The sequence below is a fragment of the Mastacembelus armatus genome, chromosome 22 (genome assembly GCF_900324485.2).
Source record: "Mastacembelus armatus chromosome 22, fMasArm1.2, whole genome shotgun sequence".
NCBI lineage: Eukaryota > Metazoa > Chordata > Actinopteri > Synbranchiformes > Mastacembelidae > Mastacembelus > Mastacembelus armatus.
The window spans coordinates 13,621,341-13,647,057 of record NC_046654.1 but is presented as its reverse complement, the minus strand read 5'-3'; the positions used below and the strand labels follow the sequence as shown (position 1 = coordinate 13,647,057).

Below are 25,717 nucleotides of genomic sequence, written 5' to 3'. Positions count from 1 at the left end.
ACAAATTGCCTTTCTATTGATGAGTCAGCTTTCATCAAAATTGATATGATAAAAATGTAACAATCATTTTTTAAATCATTTATCTTTACATCTCATGTCTTTTCTCTTGCAGACTACAGTTCCAGGAAACATAAACAATGTGATCCTGCAGAACCTAGATCCAGACACCCCTTACAATATTAAAGTGACTGCAATCTATGCAGATGGACCAGGAGGAGAGCTGGAGGGAGATGGTCGTACAGGTACAAGCTAATTCATTTGTGCAATCGACATGCATTTTTAAACTGATGCAGAGATCATTTAGGACATGAAACGTAGCCCATCAACAGACGCTTATTAAGGTTGTCATGCAGTACTGCACAAGCACGTACTCATCAGAACGTGGAATTCTCAGCAGAAAATCTGAATAGACTGATCTACTGATTAGGGCCTGATTCACTGTACCAAAAGTGGAAAAAGTGAAATTCCTGACTTTTCATGGAGGCCAAGAGCCATTGCCAGAAAATTATGAAATGGATTGGCTGCACTCCTGTGAGATCTCCGCTAGAGATCTCATGCTTGCAGTGCTGGCTTGTGTCTCTCCCAATTTTACCTTTCAAACAAAAGAAATCCTATTACATAATGTAATGCCACACCAATCCTTGAGGCAGTTCATTTACTGTTTTTTTGTAATTTCTCTGATGTGAATGAATTTATCACCTTGATCACACCTTGAGATATTTTACTCATAACTCAAAATCCATAATGAAGTATAATACAGTAATTACCCTGCTGACAGTTCGCTAACAACGAATAAACTTAAATTCAAAGCATTGGCGTCCAATTGCAATGAACCAAAGCCTGTGTTGACTGTGATTTCCTGCCATGTTTCCTCACAGTGGGTATGCTCGGCCCCAGGAACCTCCGCGTTTCTGATGAGTGGTACACACGCTTCAGGGTGTCCTGGGACCCTGCCCCATCCAGGGTTAACGGATACAAGCTTATCTACCAGCCTGAGGGTATGGGCAATTTCTTTTATATTACAGTGGCTGTAGTTGCTGTTTCATTTCTTTTAGCTTTGTGAATTGTTAACATAACAGTATTTTGCTTGATATCACAGATATAATATTTATATCCTCTTTCAGGATCTGATGAGTCCCTAGAAGTGTTTACTGGAGACGTGACCACCTACCAACTGCATAACCTGAAACCTGGAACCACCTATGACCTGAAGGTGCTGGCACAGTACAACACAGGCCTCAGTGCACCTCTGATTGGACAAGGCACTACGTGTAAGTTGATAATTGCTATTATCTAAATGTTGACAGACTTAAGTACACAAATTAAATGGATGATCTCAGTGTTGAATGGTCTCATGCTTTGAATTGGGTTATTAATTCCAAATAAGAGAAATATGTGCAGTACTAATGGTGCCTTTGGGTTCTCGCCTGAAGTGTATCTGAACGTGACAGACCTGACTACCTACAATGTTGGCTATGACTCTTTCTGCATCCGTTGGGCCCCCCACAGAGCTGCCACCTCCTACAGGCTCAAAGTCAATCCATTTGACAGTATGTGTTCTACTCAACAACACTCTAAAGAAGCCTCGTTCAATATGACTCTAAATATGTTAGACTACTGAAATCCAAATCTGTCTAATTTGCATTTTTGTCTCTTTTTTATTTTTTTTCCTTTAGCCTCCAAGGCTGGAGCTCAGGAGATTACTGTCAGAGGCTCAGAGAGCAACTACTGCTTTGATGGCTTGACACCTGACACTCTCTACAATGCCACTGTGTACACCCAAACCCCCAACCTGGAGGGACCTGGAGTCGGCGTCAAAGAGAGGACATGTAAGACAACATCCTCTGTGCCAGTTTAATGCTAATGTATGAGGGGAAGATTAAAGATACTGGAACTTGCATGAACATTAACCACTGTATAGTCACTCTCAATGTTATGTCTTTGTTTTGTCTTGCAGTGGTCAAACCCACTGAGGTGCCAACCAAACCTCCTACCCCTCCTACACCAGCAACCGTCCCCCCTGCACTGGATGGTGAGGAGAGCTTTGGCATTAGCACCAAGTGCTAATAAATAATAGTGCTTATCTTAGGTGAGATTATTCTTTGCATTAAAATCTTTGCATCTACATCACAGTGTGCAGAGGTGCCAAGGCAGACCTGGTCTTCCTCATCGATGGTTCCTGGAGTATTGGTGACGACAGCTTCCACAAGGTCATCCAGTTTGTTACAAGCATGACTGGCGCCTTTGATGTCATCAGCCCTAGTGGCATGCAGGTCAGCATAAAACATGCTAACACTTTGTGTAATGGTAATTCTTGTTTGTAATATACTTGGTTGGAATTTGCTAAGGTGTTTTTCCAATGCAGACGTTCCAATGTCTTCTACAAATCTTGAAAAGTGCCTTTCTCTAATTTGTACTTGTATTTTATTGACTTGGAAACTTTTTGGTTTTGTTTTTCTTAACAGGTCGCATTTGTGCAGTACAGCGATGATGCCAAGACCGAGTTCAAACTGAACACCTACCACGACAAAGGCATAGTGTTGTCAGCCTTGCAGACTGTCCGTTACAGAGGAGGAAACACCAAGACAGGTTTGTACTGATTCACTTCAGAATCAACATTTGTATCTGGTTTGGCATTAAACACACCAGTTAATTATTTTGAGGAAGACAAATGGTTGATAATTGTTCTCTGATCTCTCCTGTTTCCTCCTCCTTTGTCCAGGCATTGCTCTGAAACATGTCTATGATAAGGTGTTCACCTCAGACAGTGGCATGAGAAGGAATGTCCCCAAGGTGCTGGTGGTTGTCACAGATGGACGCTCTCAGGATGAAGTCAAGAAGAATGCAGAAAGACTGCAGCATTCAGGTCTGTGTGGTATAATTAGTCATTGTTGTGGGTTTTGATTTGCCTTGTATGTAGGATCCGATTTACACTATACTGTGAACTATTATGAACTGTTTTAAATTGTCTAAATTCCTATTTGCTTCCAAAGTCGCTTTCCTTCATAAAAGCCAAGATTTGTGGCTAATAAAATCTTATAATATTCCCTACAGTGATGAAACTGCCAGCGGTTATTGGAAGCTTAACAATGCTCTTTGTTTTTTGGTGTCTGGGTGTGTTTTGCTACCACAGGCTACAGTGTATTTGTGGTTGGAGTGGCCGATGTGGACATGACAGAGTTGAGAAATATCGGCAGCAAGCCCAGCGAGAGACATGTGTTTGTAGTAGACGACTATGATGCCTTCATCAAGATCCAGGACAACCTGATCACCTTCATCTGTGAAACGGCCACTTCCAGTAAGACGGATAAGATTAACATATCATTAAAACAATATTATAGTTCAGTGTTTCTGCATTACAAGAGGAAAATATTACTGATTCTAATTTTGTAACTTTTATAGAGGTTGATTATTGCAGCTCACTCACTGATGTGTATTCAACTGCCAGAGGAAATATATAAAGAGAGATGATTCACATTGTTTAAACCTTAATCTGTTTTTCCAACTTCAAATGACTTTTTTTCATGTTTTAGCTTGCCCTCTGATCTACATTGATGGATTCACCACGCCTGGTAAGTATGCAGTATCACCATACAACTTACACATGAACTAATCCTTACTAAACTATAATGCTATTATGCGACAATATAAAAGATTTCACTATTTTTCCATTCTCTCAACATCTCTCATATGGTTAATCCCTTCTAGGCTTCAGGATGTTGGAGGCTTTCAACATCACAGACCGGACATTTGCGGCCATGAATGGCGTATCCATGGAGCCGGGTTCCTTTAACAGCTACATTGCCTACAGGCTGCACAAAGATTCTTTCCTGAACCAGCCCACCAAGTAAGAGATGAGGCTAAGTACTGTGTATGTGAATCACACTATGCAGAAATTCCCAGCCTGCTGGCCTTATCTTCTCTGCACTATAATCCTGCTCACTTCACAGTCATTATTCGTAATCGTGTTCAATAGCCTCTGTAGTCAGAGGGGTTTCCCTAATGTCTTTTGGCATTAAGCCCACAGTTCTATTTGTTGTTTCAGCTTGTGGAATATGAGGTGCTAGAAACAAAATAATTTGGCCATAAAATTAAGAAGTCCCTGGACCAGGTCCTCCTCCACCCAATGTCACACTGGGAGCAAACAAATTACCTGGCATTTAAAAGATTTGCCCCCCCCCTTCAAGTGGTGTAAGGCAATTGCAGAACTGTTGGAGTATCCAAATCTCTACAGCACACTTTGTTAATATGTTTCTAATATGTTCCTACGATGCATGGTTTTGGTTCATGGGTACAGCTGTTGACTTAGTGAACACAAATGGAAACAATTGAAATTAGAGAAATGGAGAGGGAAACGGAAAATAATTTCAATATGTGGGCAATTTCTGCAAGGTCAGAAGAAAATCTTGCATTTATCATTTACAGGTTCTGCAGCATATGTGACATAGTGGATGCTATGTCAGTGTAGCAAGATTTAATATTCTTAGTATTAATTTATAATGGCTAGTGTAATACGGCAGAGGTCTGACTCTTTCACAATGTATGTTTTTCTCACTAATAGGGAGGTCCATCCAGAGGGTCTTCCCCCATCTTACACCATTATCCTGCTCTTCCGCCTGTTGCCCGACACACCTTCTGAGCCTTTTGATATCTGGCAAATAGCTGACAAGAACAACAACCCCGAGGTCGGGATCACCCTCAACCGTAAGTCTCCTACTGGGATTTGGCCCTCAGCTGGAGAGGGGACCTGCTACAGACGACCCAGAATCTCCACAGCTCAATACTCTTTACTTTACATCTTAAACAGCTTTCTCTGTCTCTCTGAAATTTAAAGCTGATTTATCTCCATCAAATATGATTGGCAGTACAGAGAATTAGAAGCATAGTATTCTGCTTTGAATTTTACTGTTTTATTCTATATTACAAAGCTTTCATTATGAAATACGTTGCTTTTACAATTGTGCACTTATACATGTGTTCAATGCATGCAAATGATTACAGGCATGGACATAATTCTCCCAAGCTTTCTCTTTATGCCTCTCCTCTCTCTAAAACCATGTGTTCTCTATAGCTATGTCTGTGCTTTGCGTGCCACCACATCATATCTCTTTGTCAATTACTCATCAAAAGCTCTTCTCTTTTCAGCTTCCAGCAAAACAATCACATTCTACAACAAGGACACAAGAGGAGAGGTCCAGAGAGCCACATTCAATGAGGAGCAAGTGAAGCGCGTTTTCCATGGCAGCTTCCACAAGGTAAACACAATGTATGATCCTAAAAGGAAGGTGTACCCTGTGCCACGTAGTTATATTATTAAAGTCTGGCTTTAATAAAACAGACTGAGAGTCCCATGTGGTCACCTGTGGGTGGATTATTCTTTTCAGATCCTTTTACATACATTACACCATACGTGTCTCTTCATATGTGTGGCTTTTACCCCTCATTTAAACTGGCTGAATTACCTTTAATGTGAAAATCTGATATACAGTGGGTACGGAAAGTATTCAGACCCCTTTAAATTTTTCACTCTTTGTGTCATTGCAGCCATTTGCCAAAATCAAAAAAGTTCATTTTATTTCTCATTAATGTACACTCAGCACCCCATCTTGACAGAAAAAAACAGAAATGTAGAAATTTTTGCAAATTTATTAAAAAAGAAAAACTGAAATATCACATGGTCATAAGTATTCAGACCCTTTGCAGTGACACTCATATTTAACTCACATGCTGTCCATTTCTTCTGATCCTCCTTGAGATGGTTCTGCTCCTTCATTGGAGTCCAGCTGTGTTTAATTAAACTGATTGGACTTGATTAGGAAAGGCACACACCTGTCTATATAAGACCTTACAGCTCACAGTGCATGTCAGAGCAAATGAGAATCGTGAGGTCGAAGGAACTGTCCAAGGAGCTCAGAGACAGAATTGTGGCAAGGCACAGATCTGGCCAAGGTTACAAAAGAATTTCTGCAGCACTCAAAGTTCCTAAGAGCACAGTGGCCTCCATAATCCTCAAATGGAAAAAGTTTGGGACGACCAGAACTCTTCCTAGACCTGGCCGTCCAGCCAAACTGAGCAATCGTGGGAGAAGAGCCTTGGTGAGAGAGGTAAAGAAGAACCCAAAGATCACTGTGGCTGAGCTCCAGAGATGCAGTAGGGAGATGGGAGAAAGTTCCACAAAGTCAACTATCACTGCAGCCCTCCACCAGTCGGGGCTTTATGGCAGAGTGGCCCGACGGAAGCCTCTCCTCAGTGCAAGACACATGAAAGCCTGCATAGAGTTTGCCAAAAAACACATGAAGGACTCCCAGACTATGAGAAATAAGATTCTCTGGTCTGATGAGACCAAGATTGAACTTTTTGGCGTTAATTCTAAGCGGTATGTGTGGAGAAAACCAGGCACTGCTCATCACCTGCTCAATACAATCCCTACAGTGAAACATGGTGGTGGGAGCATCATGTTGTGGGGGTGTTTTTCAGCTGCAGGGACAGGACGACTGGTTGCAATTGAAGGAAAGATGAATGTGGCCAAGTACAGAGATATCCTGGAAGAAAACCTCTTCCAGAGTGCTCAGGACCTCAGACTAGGCTGAAGGTTCACCTTTCAACAGGACAATGACCCTAAGCACACAGCTAAAATAACAAAGGAGTGGCTTCGGAACAACTCTGTGACCGTTCTTGACTGGCCCAGCCAGAGCCCTGACCTAAACCCAATTGAGCATCTCTGGAGAGACCTGAAAATGGCTGTCCACCAACGTTCATCATCCAACCTGACAGAACTGGAGAGGATCTGCAAGGAAGAATGGCAGAGGATCCCCAAATCCAGGTGTGAAAAACTTGTTGCATCATTCCCAAGAAGACTCATGGCTGTACTAGCTCAAAAAGGTGCTTCTACTCAATACTGAGCACAGGGTCTGAATACTTATGACCATGTGATATTTCAGTTTTTCTTTTTTAATAAATTTGCAAAAATTTCTACATTTCTGTTTTTTTCTGTCAAGATGGGGTGCTGAGTGTACATTAATGAGAAATAAAAGGAACTTTTTTGATTTTGACAAATGGCTGCAATGACACAAAGAGTGAAAAATTTAAAGGGGTCTGAATACTTTCCGTACCCACTGTACACTACCATGTCAAAAGTTCCCTGCTATTCATCTTAGAGTGATGTTCTGCTGTCAGAGTTAGCCTTTGGGTTGTTTTCACATTTAGACAAAGTTTTTTTTAAAATCATGGGCAGTTACTGTGATAAATCTGTTTAGCAAGACATTGGGGAGAATCTGTGACACCTCAGTGACCTGCTGAAATGTGCAGATTGTTACAGTTCACCATGGAGGTCTAGCCACATGAATAAAAGAGACTTTTCTGGTAGTTGTTAAGTGAATTCCCAAACGAGCCTGTCTGTCAGGACATGGGATTTATTTTTATTTGGGCTCAGCTTTAATTAGGTTAAAAATAGCATGAAGGCTTTCAAGACAACAGATTCTAAAGACTACATATGTTTCCACTAAATAACAAATGATAACAGAATTCAAAAAATAATTTCATGTTAAGAAATTTCCATATTGATGCAACTGAGCTCAGCATATCCTAACTTTTAGTCTCTAATAAGGGTAATTTCTTAAAAATACTGGATCCTACACAGTCCAATAGTGACTTATCATCATCAGGAGTATTTTAATAGACTTGGTAGAATTCTTCCAGAGCCCCAGAAAACATTTTACAGGTGTTTTCCCTGGGTGAGCTGCTGTGCCCATGAGCAAACTGAAGAAATCTAAAAATAGAGGGTATAAGACTTTGTGTGTACCTAGGACTCACATTATTGGCTAAAACAATTAAGCACTGCAAGTAAATAATTAAAATCCAAACTTGTATCCAGATGTTTCCAACTGACTTGATGAAACATTTTCTTTACTTTAAAACTGCCATTATACATCATTATACTCATGCAAGAAATTAAAAAGTTTGAAGTCACTTAGAAAAGCATCTGCTAAAAGATTTAATAACGACGACTACTCTTGAAACAATCTGGCAAAACCTCTGATCTGACATAAAATAATGTCCCACTATGGTATTATTGATTTGCAAACTCTGTGTGTCTGTTTGCCCCACTTGCCAAACTTGCAACTATGATGAACAGCGTTTGCATAATACAGACTCTTGGGGAAGCTGTGCAGACTTGTGAAGACACAGCTAATGCCATTACATCCCACTCAAAGCAGCAGGGAATATGAAACATCCTCTGTTATGTTCCACAAGAGTCAGGCAAAGAGACTAAAACAATGAGGAACACTATATTTTCATACTGACTTGGAATGACTTGCTGTAAGATGCTAGATTTGTCACTGGAGGAAAAACGACTGGCTCCAATGTACTGCAAGTCACGTCCAATTGAATTTCAGTTTGTTCATAAGCATTCTGTTTATTTAGTACACAAGTTCCTTCCCTTCTTAATTCTAAGGTAATCAAAAGAAATGGCCCTTTTAATGTAGTAAGGTCTTATCCAACATTAAAGCTCAACCAATTTCCTGATATTACAGAGTATAGTGTTGTTAACTGAGCGGCTGATGAGACGCATTAGTACCCAGATCATGGGTTTTCAGATTGGCCATTTACACAAGTAATTGTAGGATAATGTCATGGATTACTGAAACCCTGGAAAATGTTGGGTCAGGTCTGAATGTAAATGCTGGTCTAGTTGGGCAGCTGCCTGATTTGTGTGCTAAGTGCAAATGTGTGTGCACTCTGTCTGTGGCCATGGTGGAGACTGCAGTCTGAATGTGCAACTGGGTGGCTCGTTTGTGGTGCTGCAGTTGCTGGTCCATGAGCTGGCGAGTCTTCAGTGGTTTACCTAGCTGCTTATTTGCTGGTCTGCTGAATAAGTGCCACTTCTGACTGGTATGGTGGTGTATTTACATGTTGTCAGAGGTTTTCCCAACATTTTGTCTGTGGCTGTTGAGTGACCACAGTATGTGTGTGTGTTTGTGCCAAAACCAGGGTGACTGATGGTAAGGCTGTCTCTGAGTACACAAATGGCAGTTGGGCTTACGGTCCAGGACACCATGTGAGAAAATTAAAAAAAAAAACAATAAAAGTTTGTCTTTTAAATTTTCAATTAATCAGTTGGCGCTGCAACTAATAATTACTTTCATTTGTTACATAGTTTTGTCTGTAAAATGTCAGCAAATAGTAAAAATGCCCATCTTATCTTCAAATGCATTGTTTTGTCCAACTAACAATCCAAACTTAAATCATGGCATTTCATAGTAATTTATTCTGACAGAGCTTTGACACAACCCTCTGTTCTAAATTTATGTGACACTCGCTTGTTCATTTGTTAGACTATGATTAAGAGTTGAGCTGCAGTTTGTTTTTGTCACATGTTAGATGAGACTATGTGCTCTAACACCACAGCACTGGGTCAGAGAGTGACTGCATGTTTGGTTTTCTCCTTGGGCTACTTAATAAAGAGTAACCCAGGCTGGAGAGGTTGTGGTCTACCACTAGTAGAGCATGTGGGAAAGCTCTCAAAGATGACTTAGGCAGATGCTAGCCACTCACTACCCCACTGGGGAATCCCATCCCACACTCAGAGGATGGGAGCCCTTCTTAACTTCCTGTTATCTAAGGTGAAAAATATTTTTTTCCATAAATCATAGTGACCAGTCAAGGATTCTGATTAGTGCTTCCATGCTGTAAAATAGTGTTCCTTGATGAAGACTTCAACAATCAACACACAAATGAACACAAAGAGGGAGATAAATGGAGATCAATACAAAGCCAAAGTACTCTGTGACACTGGCTCTCAGCTCTTTGCAGAACTAATTTACATTTAGCCAAAATGTCCACTGACCACACTATTCGTGCTGTCTATTTATGACAACTGTGCTTAAGAAGACCCAACAAATTAAAAAAAAAAAAATACAGGAAATCATGAATTAACTGCTCTAGCCAAAAAATCCATCGTACCTTGTCTATTTAGATTAGACAGGGTAGCTTTCCATCTGGAATGACAAAATGAAAATAGAGAAGACTCACACCTGCCTATTAGTGCATTAAATTACTTCCATGAAACTGCCAAGGTTCAGGATTATGAAAATGAAGAAACAGTCAGGACAGGGCCAAGAACAACAAAATCTGATGTGATAAACATATTAGAGAAGATATGGCATCAGCCAAAAACCATCTGGTGATGACACAGAGATACACAGTGAAAAGCTTTGAGATAAGTAATGAATGAAAAATCTATCAACACTACGCTGCAGTAGAACCAGATCATTTTACTACTCAGCACACTCATCTGAGGGAGCAGCAGTCACTAGAAAGCTAGTTTTCCTGAAGTCTTATTTTCCAGTGACTAAAGTGATTTTATTGTTTACTCCTAAGTCACTGAGGTAATATATACATGCTTATTATTTGCCATCCCACTATATCATCCAAAGTTGTTTTGGTAAGTTCTCAAAATCATGGTATACCATATGCATGCCAGAACCCTGGAATAAACGACACCCCTCTCTCTTTGCGGTCCATCAGATAGTTTGTTCCGTTGCCAAGGAAGTCAACTGTAATTTTGTGATTGGTTGCCAACAACTATGGGCTAGTCTGTGGTTGGGTATGGCTTTGTTGAAAGAAATGGTAGCTTGCTTTTCCTGACATAAAGAAAGCTTGTCTGACTGTTCAGCAGGGGAAAATTTGCAACTGTGAAGGAAAAGTGTGGAAAGTGTAAGACTCCTGATGGCACACCACAAATGATATAGTTTCAAGATGTGGAACCAGGCTCTCTGGACAGGAAACATCAAAATCTGGCACATTGCCATTTTATGATGTTATGTAGTCACTCACTACAACTTATCGTTACACTGAAATGCCAGTTGTTGTAATTTCATGTTTTTGGCCTGCAGATGCACCAAACAGCGCTCCAATGTCAAATCAGTAACCCGTCTGGAGTAATGTCAGAATTTATCATTAACATAGTTTTTGCAAAGACTCAACAATTCCCTGAATCTACCAGTGATGTGGAAAAAAAACTTTACTCAGCATAGTTTTTCTAAAGGCTCACTTAGGTTGTATCTGGCTGCACGTTCTTAAAGAAATTTTCAGCTCTTATAAATCTTGTATTCTCCAAAGGGAAATACATGGCAAGGATCAGCTTTTCAAAGGATCCAGTGTTGTTGGTTCTTTTTGCCATGTACTATAACAGTATTATAACAAAGTTGGCAGCTGTAAAGTACTGACAAGGGCAAGAGTGATTTGTAATCGTACCCTCTCTCCATCCTCGCTTTCCGTCCTGTAGCTCCACATCACCATCTCTCCAGAGAAAGTCAAGCTCAATGTGGACTGCCAAGAGGTGGCAGAGAAGCCTATCAAAGAGGCCAGCAACATCACTTTGGATGGCTATGAAGTGCTTGGCAAGTTAGTCAAGTCTGGAGGTGGAAGGAAGCAGTCTGCAACAGTAAGTGGAAAAAAAAAAACAAAACACAAATTTGTTACAAACGTGGGAAAAAAACATTTTGAACACCATTTCACAAGTTTCCAAAGAAAGATTATCCAAAACCTCTCATACACAGATGCACAATTAATTTTTATCTGCTGCCAATGATTACGGGAAGGACAAAACCCAGCATCTTTCTATTTCTCTGAGGTTCTCATTGTTGTCTGTTTTCAACAATGTGCATTTTCATTGTGAATGGGAGCCATTTATAACACTCCTTGATGTTTTGCCTTCTTTCTGTTGTGTAGTTCCAGCTCCAGATGTTTGATATTATCTGCAGCTTGAGCTGGATCAGTCGAGACAAATGCTGCGACCTGCCTGCCACAGTAAGGACAAGTGACACTGCAGTATCATTTAATAAACAAGTCATAAGGCAATGTACAGGTGCACTACTGGGGTATTTTACTAGTCTTTTTTTTTCTCCCTCATGTTCTTATTGGAGTAGGACCATTCAACCAATTAAGAGACCATTGCAACTGTTCTCAGGGGTTTAATATCTAGGTTATATTAGGCAAAACTGATGGATGAAAAGAAGACTGCTGCATAAAAAGAAAGTGTCTCAGCTGAATTGAATAGAACCTTGTTTCCTCTGTAATTGTGCTAATCTGACTGTGGCCAGTATGACCCTTCCAATTACACGAACACAAGTGTTCCTTCAGATCGCACAGCAAAGAGTAAATCACTTTTGTTTGGATACAGTATATTAAATACCAGATGCTCGCACATTTATCCAATTATAAGTCATTCATCTATAATTTGCATCAGATATTAATGCATCATGTCAATGATTGTAATGCTATATGACTCATTATGTCAAAGACTAATTTCCAAGAATGTGGACAAGGTTTGCAGCTGTTACCGAACATCTGGTCTTCATGTCCCAGACTGACTGCTGATTCCAGTCATATTTCAGCATAAGCTGCTGTTCCATCATAACCGTTCTATCTCTTCACAAACATCAAACAACATCAAAGCCACAGCCCACAAGAATCCTGTCACAAAAAGACATCAAGGATTTTCAGTTTCACCCATTGTGTTCCATACATTGCAATAGCATGTTCTCAGTTACTGGTGGATGAGAAATGGACCCACACCAACATTTTCTAAGTTCTGTATCTTCCGTCTCCGTTTTCAGAGAGATGAGGTCAAGTGCCCAGCCCTTCCCCACTCCTGCACATGCACACAGGATAGTATTGGCCCTCAAGGGCCTCCTGGACCCTCGGTAAGGACACTATCCAGACACATCCCACTAACATCCTTTCATGTTTATCTTCACCACCACCTCGTTTGTCTGTCATCACCTGATAAAATGGTTTTCTAAGAAGCCATACAAATTTTGATGATGATGATAATGCCATATTTACTCTCAACATTAAAATGACCTAACAGCTACAAAGATGTACTTGACATATTGTACCTTGCATCAGAAGTGCTATTTTGTTTTTTCCACTGGAATGAGCAGTTTAGGATGAGACCAATGGAAGGCAATGAAATCTGGGCTTAGGGAGAAGTGTCAAAAGATAAATGCCTGTCGGAAAAACACCAATAAAAAAGTCTCAAGGCGAAGTCTGGAATTCTAAGCCCCAGCGTTTGGAATTTTAGGGCTTTTGGAATTGCTTCTATTTTTATACTCAATTTTTCTGGCTCTTTGCTTTTCCAGGGCAGCCCAGGTTCTAAGGGGCCACGAGGAGACAGAGGAGAGTCCGGCAACCCTGTGAGTTAATTTTATATCACTCACAGCATATTATAAATAATTATCAGTGGCTTTTGATTTCTTTGCTTTTCACATTTTTTTTATAGTATCAAGTATTTGTAAACATCATTGATTATTTGTCTGAGATCATCCATAATGTTAAATTAGCAGATAAACATATCTTCTTATTGCTGCTCTGCTAGCAAATTGCACACAATTGAATTATCACTAGCTGTATGGTTTATCTCTACCTGCTATAAATAAGCCCAGTGTCAGTACCGTGTAAGTACCTTAAAGGCCCATTTCCCAACACTGTTGCTTTTACTTTTCTGTATCTGTGCAATAAGTCTGATTTAAAATTGTCTGGGGGGTTCTAAAGAGTTGAGCTATGAAACAGTTTTGTTTTATGTCTGGGTAATGCTATAGGGTGCAATGGGTCCACGTGGTGAGCCAGGACTCCCAGGTGCAATGGGACCACCAGGTCCACAAGGCCCTAACGGACTCTCTCTACCCGGAGAACCTGTAAGTTTACCTACACTACCAAGCATTCATATACAGCATTAGGAAAACATTGTGGACAAAATAGTAACAATATGAATGTGCAGTTTGTATGAAAGTTGTAAAGATGAAATATCCTCTGTGTGGATGAAATATCCTCTGTGTGAAATTTATAACCAAAGTGTGTAAAATAAAGATTAAAGTTCCTTGAAAACCTCTTTTATGCCTCATCTGCCTTCAGGGTCGCCCAGGACCAAAGGGAGATTCTGGAGACCCTGGCCTGCCTGGCCTGCAAGTAAGTACGGTTCTCTCATTACATACTTAATGAATGGGAAACAGGAGACTATCCATAGGGAGCAGAACTGCTACTAGAGCCTTGATTCTGTCCACATGGTGTGATTGAAATCACACTCAAAAGTGGGAGGTTTAGCATGCCATCCTCAGGGAGACCCTCACTCTCAAAGCAGCTTGCTGACTGACAAACATTAGAAGGTCAGTGATGTAGTTAAATTATATGAAGTGCAGTCTCATGTTACCGAAAAGGAAACAGGGACTAGAACATGTTCTCCAGACTTGTAGCTACAGAGGATCATCCCCCAGATGTCTCCAGATGTCACCTGGGGGATTTGTTAGATGAAAATTAAAGTTGAATTTAACCAGACTTACCATTACAATAACACTTGGAGTTCAGTGTTCCCTGAGGTCCATAAAAATTATTGATATTTCTGCTCTATTGGGTCAGAAACAGATTTGATTTTAAGCAAAACCCATTACAAAGAAACTTTTTGATGGAAGGGCATTTTTGAGTGGGCTGGCATTATACAGCCATCTATTGGCTGTACAACCACCCATTCATTCAACTGAGACCATCCAGCCAATTCCCACCATTCAGCTGGTTACATCACCACTCGTTATTCAGGACTCTGAATAAGCAAATACAGACATGGGAGAAATCCCCACTCTATGGTCTGCAGAGCCTATTGGCATCATTGTATTGGTAACTTTACACAATAAAGTTTATTATAACAACACTCTCCATGTATGGTTCTAATAAACCCAATGTGTCAACAGACAAGAAAAATTGTTCCAGTTTTGTGAAACAAGATAATATATTATCTTTGGCTAAATGAGAAACTGCATGATTTGTCTGTATATTTTAGTTCAATGGGGGCATTTGGGAGCTGCAGAAATGTATCTTTCTTGATAATTACCATTCGATCCTGCTTGTTTTCCCCAGGGTGCACCTGGACCACGTGGACCTCTGGGCCCTGTTGGACCAAGTGGAGCACGGGTAAGGGCTACCAGTGTGTAGTGTACTCATGGACCCTACACTGGCTTAAGCACATGTTTTGTATGTAATTGCCCACTCAGCACAGTGCGTATAGAAGTACTGTCATCACACTGCATGTTCTCACTTGCATCAGTCAAAATAACTGAGCCACTACTTATAAATGTAATTTAAAAAGACAGACTGAACACTGAACACTGAAGACAATAAAAAGTCCTGACACGGATGTACTACATGAACAGAGTCCCCAGTGTGTTGTAACTCAAGTGTGATTCTATGGTATTTCTACATAGGGGCCACCAGGAAAGGAGGGACCATCTGGACCCAGAGGCCCACCAGGACCCATGGTGTGTATGCTTCTGTATTTCTGCTGTGCAAAAAAAGAGCCATATAAGTACTCCTTGGAGCGTGCTATACTTCCTGATATATCAACAACAATTACTCCTCTGGCTCCACAGTTGCACTCCACTAGAACAGCACATACAGTAAAAAAAAAAGCAGACCGTAGTCTGTAGGCCCCTACACTGTTATGAGCATGGAGCATGCATCTGATTTTCTTCCGTATTTTGGGGATGTCTGAAACTGCTTAATCCAACCATCAGGCAAAATGCCAGTATAGCATTCACATGCTCTATACGTCCTGAGTGCTCCAGGAGCCATTAGCCACCCACCCTCCAACTCTAGTATAGAGCACAGATCTCACAAACTTAAAGCCTGTTACGCAAGTTGTACCAGGGCTAATGAACTTAATGTTTCAATTATGTTTACCATGAAGTAATTTTAAAATAACTATAACTTTTCTGTTTTTCTTTTTTCAGGGAAGCCCTGGAAATCCAGGTGTACCAGGAATTACTGGAAAACCAGGGAAACCAGGAGAACCAGGAAACCCAGTATGTATCAAATGATGAGACACAAACTGATGGTCATATGACAAACTTAGGAGGACAAGCTGAAAGAACATGGCTTGTTCTGACATTTATATCCTTTATGTTAACAGGGACCTCTAGGCCCTAAAGGAGAGAAAGGAGAGAGGGTATGTATTGTTTGCATTGATGTATAACTGATGATGTATGTCTGCTATCACTTCATGATGTTCACCTCATGGCTTTATTCTTCAGGGAGACTTTGCATCCCAGAACATGATGCGCTCCATTGCCAGACAAGTTTGTGAACAGCTTGTGAACAGTGAGTAAAACTTTGCATAATCTATAGGACATTTTAAAAACAAAGTATACAACTAATGTCAATCTACCTGTTATTGCTCCTCTTCTGCAGGTCAGATGAGCAGAATTGACATGTTGCTCAACCAGATTCCTTCTGGATATCGTAGCAACAGCCCAGGACCACCTGGTCCTCCTGGCCCCGCTGGTAATCAGGGATCCCGTGGAGAGCCTGGACAACAAGGTAGACCTGGCTTCCCTGGAAGCCCAGGTTTACCTGGAAGTCAAGGAGAAAGAGGTGCTTTATCTCTCTTCTTTATCTGAATGTTTGGTAATGCTACACAGCAACAAGCACAGAATTAATACAACAAATGACAGTCAGTGATTTAATTGCAGTCATGGTGATATTGACTACACTCCAGCACAAATGGAATTATTATATATATTATATATGGAATTATAACATTACTGCATTACCATGTGTAGTCTACTGATTCAAGTTAGCTTTGCAAAATATTATGAAATCATGAATCGCTTCTCTTTTTTTTCTTACATGCCATTTAGATTTCTACACATATCCAGATATCTGTGATTTTTCCATAAACTTGCTTCATTGGTGTGAAAGTGATGTGTGTTTTTCTCTGGTTTATGAAGGTGTGCCAGGAGAGAAAGGAGAGAGAGGGTCTCCAGGAACTGGTATCAGAGGACAAAGAGGCCCAAATGGACCACCAGGTAACACATTCATTTTCTTGTGTTGTGTCCTCCCGCAGCTGCAGACAGTCCTGTGATCTCCGGCTGTTCTCTTACAACTTTATCTTTCCACTGAAACTGTTTTGCTGTGACAACGTTTTCACCTTTTTGTGGACCCTTCTAGGACACAGAGTGCTCCCATTACTCCAATTAAAATGACAGAGTCCAGCCAGAGGGTTAAAAGTTGCATGCAGTATGTAGGTCTCAGGCACCTTCGTTTGGGCAGCTGCTCCACATAAATTCTTTGGAGAGATCCCAAACCTATTCCCAGTGTTTCCTTTCATAAGGATTTATGTCTTGGGTATACTGAGCTTCTCTAAGCAGTTACACATTTACAATATTAAGTGGTAAATGCAAGGAATTTCTGTGTCTAGAGTTTAGGCAGCCTTCAGTTAAAGTCATAATGCATGATTGTTAATTGTTAACAATTATTATTAAGCTAATTTTCTACCTGCTGAAACTGTTGGCCAACATGTTTTCTGTAAAAAAAAAAACAAAAAACAAAAAGCTCACAATTTCCTTTCCCTAAGGAAGCTCATACAAAACAACAGGAAACTTCTATTGATGTGTACCCACTGCACCAAACAGTGACTGTTTCTGTGACTGAAGTGAGGAACAACTGAGGACCAGTGGAAGGAAATTCACACTGATGACTCACTTGTGTGTGTGAGAGAGAATCAGATTGTTGTACAATGAGCTTTCTTTGGTGGCTTCATTGACAACACATGGGCTCACTTAAGTGAGAGAAAAAGCGTGAGGGGGAAAATTCCATCCTGAGTTTCTACCGTCTAGACAGATGGGGCCGAGGTTGGGGGGGTAACTCCACACGGCCCCAGACTTTTTTTTTTAATTGAGCCATTGAAAAATTTAAATTACAGTCCTACTGGCCCACATTACCCCCACGATTTCCACTGAAGTTTTACGGGTGATGTCAGTGGGGGTTTTTTTGTGCTGAACTCCAGAGACTCCCCTTTCAAACTGGCCTCACTCACCTTCTCTCTTCCTTTCGCAGGGCCACCAGGAGAGTCAAGAACTGGACCCCCAGGTCCTACTGGCCCCCCTGGGCCTACAGGCCCTCCAGGTCGCCATGGCACTTCTGGGGTGAGGGGACCACCAGGACCCCCTGGATACTGCGACTCCTCTCAGTGTGTTGGCATTCCTTACAATGGACAAGGATACACAGGTACCGTCAATACGTTCTAGATTTTGCATGGTACTACATTACATAAGAGAGATCAGACAGTAGAAAGTGTATTAACATTAATTACCATTCCTTAGTACACTAGTGCTCTCTTTGATAATATAGGGAGATATAGTTGCGGTGTTCCAGAGCAGAGATTTTAGAAGTTTGTTGGCTAAGCACTGTACCCTTAAGTTACTGTTGCTAAGCCTGTCAAGCTTTTTTGCTTGTTGGCAGATGTACCATTGATAATCTGATTAATCTTTAAAGGAATGGGTTCCTGATTTTCAGGGAAACAAAAACAGCTTTTCATTTGTAGCCAACTATCAGCTTTGAAATGATAATTGTCACAGAGGTTTTAGCAGCTGTACCTAGCTAATTAAGCCAAATTCAGTTCCATGCATTGGCTAAAAAACACTATCTCCAGCTGACAGAGCATTTCAAGCTGACTTGCTTTGAAAAAGAGGAGTCCTAAATATCCACCTAATGGCTAGATATAAGATACCATGCTAAAATGCTAAAGCTGCATGTCACAGGTAGAAAGCCAGCATTCTTAATATAGTTGTTGCTTTAGAAGATATATATAGAAAGAAAGCACAGATCAGGTACTAAAGTTAGCCAACAGTGATATAACAGCATCCAGGACAAAGTTCCACACATTGGAGAAATGCTATACACTGGATAGATTAATTGTCAATAGGGCTTTTTTAAAAGTTCATTGGACTCAGAAGGAATGCTTGGTTAGCGTAGAGCACATACTGCTTATGCCATTCTTTTGACTCCTTTTGCATTTAGCCCTGTAAAAAAAAAAAAAAAAAAAAAAAAAAAAAAAGACATTTATTTGCTCTTACTGCAGCTCCATTCACAATGCTTCAGCATGTGGAGAAATCCAATGCTTGACAGGCTGCTGCTAGTTATGGTTGCTAAGCCAGGTTTGAACAGTTGTCCCTATGTTTCAATACCTCCATGTATATACTTAAAAACTGGCATGTAAAGCATTGTTGCTACTGGTGCGTGAAATCAAACAAGATGCTAATGACTTTGTTCCACAGAGAAAACTCACACCCTCTTTGACCTATTTCCAGGTTTGGCATAGTAAACCTTCTAAGTCACCTGTGCCGCTTACACTTTGAAGTCCTGATTCTGAGATGTTTGCCCATTTGCTATGGGGCATGTAAGGATAATCACCATGGACATAATTGCTGAGCATTTAAACAAACATTACAAAAGCCAAAAAAACAGAACGAGGCGGACTGGCACTAACATCATCTCACAGCTACAAGTGATGGCAACGTACTGGCCTGTTTGCATCGTGAACCACAACCAAATGGAAAATAAAAAAAAAAAAAAAGACTGAGCATTTCTACGAAGGAAGGAGCATGTACAAATTCCACCCAAAACAACTACTAACACAGAGGACTTCATAACCGAAAGCAATGTTAATTGTAGACACCATGTGTGTAAATAAAACTAATTTTTTGCCTTGTAAATGAGTGTATGAACCAGGGCCTTTCACTAAAAATCAAGTTAACATCTGTATTGAGCTTGTGCCTCATAACCCCCTGCTTGCTTACCACCAGCATAACAATGCCTTAAGTGACTTAAACAGCTCTGGTCATGACTGAAGCATGTTCCATTTATATTTCATCATGTTTTTTGTGTACGTTGGCTAAGTCAGTGCTAAATGTTGCTCTCCTGCCATTTCCATGTGTCTTTTGTAGTATCAGCTGGTTATTTTACAACATTTATTATTGATAGATTTTATTGTAAATGTTTAGCTTTTTGGTATATTAGGCAGTAATAATTTGACATGGGGCATTTTTTGGAAGTCCATAGTGCAATATTATTTAAATTGTGCATGTAAAAAGTTGTAGAAGGAATCCTTTTTTTTTTTTTTTGATTGGCCATCCCGAATACTTTTCTAGCCAACCGCTACCAGCCTGAACCTGATGTAGTGTCTATACCTGTGGAGCCATCTGGAGAGTTTGAGACAATACAATCGCCAGGTTTGTCACGAAACCAACGAGGAAAGAGATCACTAAAGAAGACAGTACCGACAAAGCAGAAACACTAGCATTACAGCTAGAATATGAAGATCTTATAAAGTTTAATATTGAAATAACTTCCATGTTCACTTAATGTGAGTATGAGGTGATTAAGAACAAAGCTAATACTTATATGGGTTTGATACCCCTGGCTATATTAAACATATATATTTTTTGACATGAGAAAGTTTAGCAAGATGAATACAAACCTACATGTTCATTCATTACAAACCTGTGTGCTTGTTATGTTTCACTTTAAGTGTCTGCTTGTAATATAACTGCAAGTGTTTATCCGGCTCCAGTGTTTAATGCACTAATCGTGAAAACCAGCAGAAAGTATGTCAGAGGTACAGTATGTATGTTTTTGAACACTTTCAGGTTGATCATGTGATTTTTGTCAAATTTCAGTATGTAAAGCTGTTTCAGATGCTCCATTACCAAAGAAAACAAAAAGTCAATTTTATCCCCAAAGAGGTTCTGTGTGGCCAAAAACCAAATAATAATCTGACTTAGTATAAGAAACCAATTTTTTTTGTTTTGTTTTGTTTTGGTGAAATTGCATGTTTGTGTTGTATATTTACTGAGGATTTCTAAGTTGCAAAAATAGATGTTTTCTATCAATGCAGTTTGGATTTGGTGGCAAGACCATGGTCATAGAATTTCATTTCATTTATTTTGTGAATTCCACACAACCGTATTTTCTTATTTATTTCTGGAACAGAAGAGGCATTTTTCAATAAAACTACTGAAAATGTAATAATCGTTTTGGCTTTTCCTTCAGTTTTGTGTTGTTGACTTGCGTAACTTGAATTTCTTACACTGTACAGTATGTGATGTATGAAAGAACAAAAGGTCAGACGCGAAGCTGCAGGCTAATGATGCCTCAACACTTAGCTGAAACTGATTTTATGTGAACTTAACTGACCAGACCTGTTTTTTGTAACATCAGACCTGAAGGAGTGAGCTTTGAATTTTCAACCTTTATTTATTTTGACAGATCAAGATATACAGACTGTCAGTTTGTGTCAGGGTTAGGGCATGAAAACAAACAATCCACAATACCTAATATTTCCAACGTGTGAACTACTTCACACTTTTACATACATCCACTTGGCTATTGTATGAGGTTGCAATCATTATACATAGATTTCCATGAGGGAACCGTGTAGCTGAGATTGGGCAGACAGACCTGGAAAAACTCACTGATTTCCACCCATTAAGCATAACAAATGGTGAAATAAAAATGTAGGAGGAACAACTGATGCCATTTCTGTTCATCGTGATAAAGTAAAAGTATCTTCGAGGAGGAGTTCTACACAAATGCCAGAGATAACGACTGGGGGAGGTGGGTGAGGTGTGGGCTATGGTATAAGAAGACATTCTTTAATGAAAACCCATTTTTTTCTTAGTCTAACTTCTAAGTGCACAGACAAATTATGAAGCATCTTTGAAATATGTGGAAACTTCAAATAGAGTTTACAGACATTTGTATTTCAGGAGAGTTAGAAATTCTTGCAGGTTAAAGTACTAGTATTAGAGTCTAAACAGCTGGTATATATTAGTGGAAAAGGAGGCGAGCCTGTGAAAGCACTTCACAGAGCTTGAAAGAACTTGCATAAGAACAAAAGAATAAAAAGCCTGGCTCCATTGTAAATCTCACTTTAGAAGTGCATTATCATATATGTAAGAACATAACAAAACCCACAGCACCATAGTCTCATGGTGTGCCTTTCCTTTCAAGCTCCCCTGGCTGACCTTGTTGAAATATGTTCACACCTGTTATGAGTGATATGCTGTTTACACTATTCTCAAGATCCAGCTCTGTTTTTTGTTTTGGCCTCACTCGAAGAAATTACACGAGACAAGGCTGCAATCCCCCTTTTTCCACCGCAACTAATAAAATATTGTCTTCAGCGATGCCTGATACCATCCTCACTGAGACCCTGTCTGGTTTCTCTCTTCTGATTTCTTTAAGTCCGATCCAATCCAGCATACATCTGTGTTCACTTTGTGGCAAGAGTTGGGCTGTTCCACAATCTGTGGCTGTTACAGATTTAAGCTAACTCCTGTTTTATCTCCGGTTGTCCCCTCACAAACAGCAGACAAAGTGCCTCTTACACAGCAGCAGGTAGTGGGGAGCCTATGTAGCATTTCATTCCTAAATCAAGATTTTAAGGAAGTGTTTGACATTTTGGAAAATAAGCCAAAATCCAAAAATACAACTGCACTACCATGTCTCTATAATAAATATGAGCTACAGTAAAGGCAGCAGAGGGTTACTGTGACTTAGCTTAGCATAATGACTCAAAACAGGGGGAAATGGATAACAAGAGCTCTTACCATTTTAATAGAATTGGCTTGCTATAGAAGGCTTAGTGGTGTGCCCAGGTAACAAAATTGCCACCTCCAAATAGACATTGCACAATAGACAATTTATTTAATGAATGAATGAATGAAATCCATAACAAAAATAAATATTTTAAGTTTTACAGGGGTGAGGTAGAAATCTATTACTTTGCTATGAGCAGTGACTTCGTGTTGTTAGGTGGAGTTAAGTGGACTTTGCTTTCTCATATTTCCGGTGTTTTTGCTAAGCTAGGCTAAGGCTCTGCCAGGTTTAACTTAATTTCTACAATATAGATCATGAAACATGAACTCTTGGCAAAAACAAGCACATTTCCCAGTTTGCCTTCTTTCAGTCAGGTTGATTAGAATTCAAAAGAAATGTTGCTGATGTTAATGTGTTACAAAGGTTTTTGCAGGTTGAAGTTGGCTGCCGGTCAAAAAGAATTGAGGTATGAGAACAATGTCTATATGTCCTAAATAAGCAGGGGCGGTTCTAGGATTTCATCCTTAGGAGCGCTTAGCCCACACTATTGTTGCTGATAATACTACTTAGTGTTGTGGCTGTGTATTGCAGAATGTCGACAGTACAAATATTAATGCAAACAATCAAAAATGTGAAGAACCAACATAATTTCTGCTCATTACATGCTGCAGTTACAATATGAATGCAGTCACTCATTAATGAAGCATTTTAAATTTTTGATAGTTGATCATTTTAGGGGGGCTGAAATGACAGACAGGGGGGCTAAAGCCCCACTAAAAAGGGTTTAGAACCACCCCTGTAAATAAGTATAGAACAGTATTATAAAACAAGCTCATGTTTAGTTTTATTTCATAAAATGTTTCAATGTAAATGGTAGACAATCTCTAAACTCCACTCACACAGAGTATGGCAGCAAAAATCAATAGATAGCAGTGTGTTGGCGTGTCAAAACACAGACTGAGGTTCAAAGAAAGCAAAACACAGCAATTCACCAGTTTTTGATGTACTGGGAAGCTGTGTAAAAGTTCAGGAAAAGTTCAAAGACACAACATTTCTTTTGGTATCTTATTTAAATGATTTACAATTCATTTAATGATATTAATCAAATAGGTTGATTTAAGGTGAATTCTTGCAGAGTGTTTTATAAAAGAACGAAACTACACGGGCATGGGACAGCACATGACATGAATGAGCCTGTGATCACTGAGTAATAGAAAAGTATAATTGCTGTAATCTGAGCACATTAACGATTACAATACATGGCCTACAATGAGACAGACACACACAAGTTAACAGCCAACATAACTGTTGGCAAAGGTTTGAGAAACTATTTTAATCTATGGTTTTTGAAAATACACGTTCACCTTTAAGACCTTTAAAGCTGTTGCTAAAAGCCAATACTCTGTTCTGATTTTATGTTTTAGATTCCAAAGCTTTCCCCTCTGAAATTTGCTTTTGGCAGTATATGCAGTCCTGGAGTGACACTCCAACTTTCCAGCAAAATGTTGGACTAAAATAAATCAATTTTATTGATACTTATGTGGAATCCAATCAAAAATAAAACAACAACAAAAAATCGTGCAATACAAGCCTTTCTGTAATTGGTACAATCCTTTTGTACATGGTTTATGCAATCTCACCTTGGTTTTAATGTGGTTTAGAATTGGAATCACTGCACAAAGGCAACAAGACACAAATGTGTATGGATTACTTTGCCTGAAGCTGTCACCCATTACAGCAGAGTGGCTTTGATCCTTGACTTGCCAACCAAAAGCGGTCTTTTGAACTTGCAGTGGGTTTGACTCCCCAAAAGGCAAATATTCAGTCAGCATGCAGACAGTAGGCTCCACTGACTGAGATGCCAAAAGCAACAGAAGAGCAGCACTCCTCCTTGGATTAGTGAGAGGAGAGCCAACAATTCTCCAGCTGACCTTGTAAAAAAAAAAAAAAAAAGGAGCACTGGTTATTCCTCTTAAAAAAGCCATGTCCTCGTTTGCCTCGTTACCTGTCACCAAAATTTTCCCCAAACAGGTCACAGCACAAGGAACTATGTAGTGTATTTTATAAATGAAACCACTCTTCCAATCCTTTCCAGTGGGCCCTATCATTGCTCCATATGGTATCATATAACTTAAATCACTAACAACACATATAACTCTGAAAAGGAAACATAAAAAGCACTTCGGCAGCATGGTCATGTGTTAGTTTTGGCTTATTTGAGTGCAACAGTGGTTACTGGTGACTACCTGTCAGTACAGATGTAGATGATTATAGAGCAAACACATTCATGGTGTTATAATATAATCCATCAAAAATAATTCTAGCCACAGCCTGATTTTATGCTGCATGCAACACAAATAATTTTCCATACATCAGCAAAGCAATGTAAGGAGCTGGAAACCTTGTTAAACTTATTTAACATCTGCTCCTTCTTTTTGTATCCTCATATTGTAAAAAATAAAATGTGCTAACTGAAAAAGCTAAACTGACTGTCATCTTGGTGTCTAGGGTCACTGATGGACAATCTGAGTTAGCATCAACACCTGTGATTCAGCTACGCCATTTGCTCTGCCACAATAAAAGCCAAATCAGGTTTCTCTTTCATCAGCAGCAGGCTCTGCATGTTTACATTAAAGGCAGCTTAATACAGCTTTGATATGACAATAGGAATGGGAACAGTTAGGCTAAAACAGCGTTCATCATTCAGTAGATAGCCAATTAGAATCCAGCTTTTGAATGGCAGACTACTCCACAATTTGAACTACTTAGAGAAATATTTACAGAATGTAAATATACTGAAAGTCTAATTCTGGTGGAAAAAAAAACAATCACAAGCAGTATCAAAACATGGATTAATAAAAATCTTTAAAAGCTTTAAAACTTCCTCCCTGTGTATAAGTTGTATACATAATTTTGCAATTCAATCCAGGGAAAGTCCTCCACCCAGTTTAGAGCTCTGCCCTCTGCTGCAGGAAGCAACACATGGTGAGCACAGCTGTGAACATCCCTGGATGCAGTGTTTTGATTCGCTTGCCTATCCCACAAAAGGTTGCACTGATGTTTGCGAAATGTCTGACCTTTTTGCAGAGCAACATGTGATGGTGTATTTATCAAGAGATGGGGGTGGTCTCAGATGCTTTGTTGTTGCCACGAGAGGACTAATGAGGCGAAACTCATGAAGGAGCTCTCTGTGAACTCGAGACAGTGATTGAATGCCGTAAGCGGGCACATTGTGATTTATAAGCAAGATTTTTTTTTTTTTTTAAACATCAATTCATCCAAGAGTGTA

The 25,717-nt window shown here is 39.8% G+C and overlaps 1 protein-coding gene across 4 annotated transcripts in view; it reads left to right on the top strand.

Moving 5' to 3' along the window:
- col12a1a (collagen, type XII, alpha 1a) overlaps nt 1-20,576 on the top strand; it is a 53,083-nt gene extending 32,507 nt beyond the window's left edge. For 3 of the 4 annotated variants that reach the window (XM_026328142.1, XM_026328058.1, XM_026328306.1), the window contains 29 exons: nt 113-242; nt 879-998; nt 1,125-1,271; nt 1,434-1,550; nt 1,677-1,829; nt 1,958-2,032; nt 2,134-2,273; nt 2,466-2,589; nt 2,723-2,866; nt 3,134-3,298; nt 3,534-3,572; nt 3,709-3,847; nt 4,562-4,704; nt 5,146-5,255; nt 11,288-11,446; nt 11,734-11,811; nt 12,621-12,707; nt 13,146-13,199; nt 13,605-13,700; nt 13,918-13,971; nt 14,914-14,967; nt 15,258-15,311; nt 15,783-15,854; nt 15,962-15,997; nt 16,083-16,149; nt 16,240-16,422; nt 16,779-16,856; nt 17,887-18,057; nt 19,980-20,576. In XM_026328142.1, the coding sequence (XP_026183927.1) occupies nt 113-242; nt 879-998; nt 1,125-1,271; nt 1,434-1,550; nt 1,677-1,829; nt 1,958-2,032; nt 2,134-2,273; nt 2,466-2,589; nt 2,723-2,866; nt 3,134-3,298; nt 3,534-3,572; nt 3,709-3,847; nt 4,562-4,704; nt 5,146-5,255; nt 11,288-11,446; nt 11,734-11,811; nt 12,621-12,707; nt 13,146-13,199; nt 13,605-13,700; nt 13,918-13,971; nt 14,914-14,967; nt 15,258-15,311; nt 15,783-15,854; nt 15,962-15,997; nt 16,083-16,149; nt 16,240-16,422; nt 16,779-16,856; nt 17,887-18,057; nt 19,980-20,128 (3,138 nt within the window). In that variant the 3' untranslated portion in view covers nt 20,129-20,576. Of the gene's footprint in view, nt 1-112; nt 243-878; nt 999-1,124; nt 1,272-1,433; nt 1,551-1,676; nt 1,830-1,957; nt 2,033-2,133; nt 2,274-2,465; nt 2,590-2,722; nt 2,867-3,133; nt 3,299-3,533; nt 3,573-3,708; nt 3,848-4,561; nt 4,705-5,145; nt 5,256-11,287; nt 11,447-11,733; nt 11,812-12,620; nt 12,708-13,145; nt 13,200-13,604; nt 13,701-13,917; nt 13,972-14,913; nt 14,968-15,257; nt 15,312-15,782; nt 15,855-15,961; nt 15,998-16,082; nt 16,150-16,239; nt 16,423-16,778; nt 16,857-17,886; nt 18,058-19,139; nt 19,435-19,979 lie in introns of those variants that run through there. The other variant, XM_026328225.1, reaches the window with a different exon arrangement.
- The last annotated feature ends 5,141 nt before the right edge of the window (nt 20,577-25,717 follow it).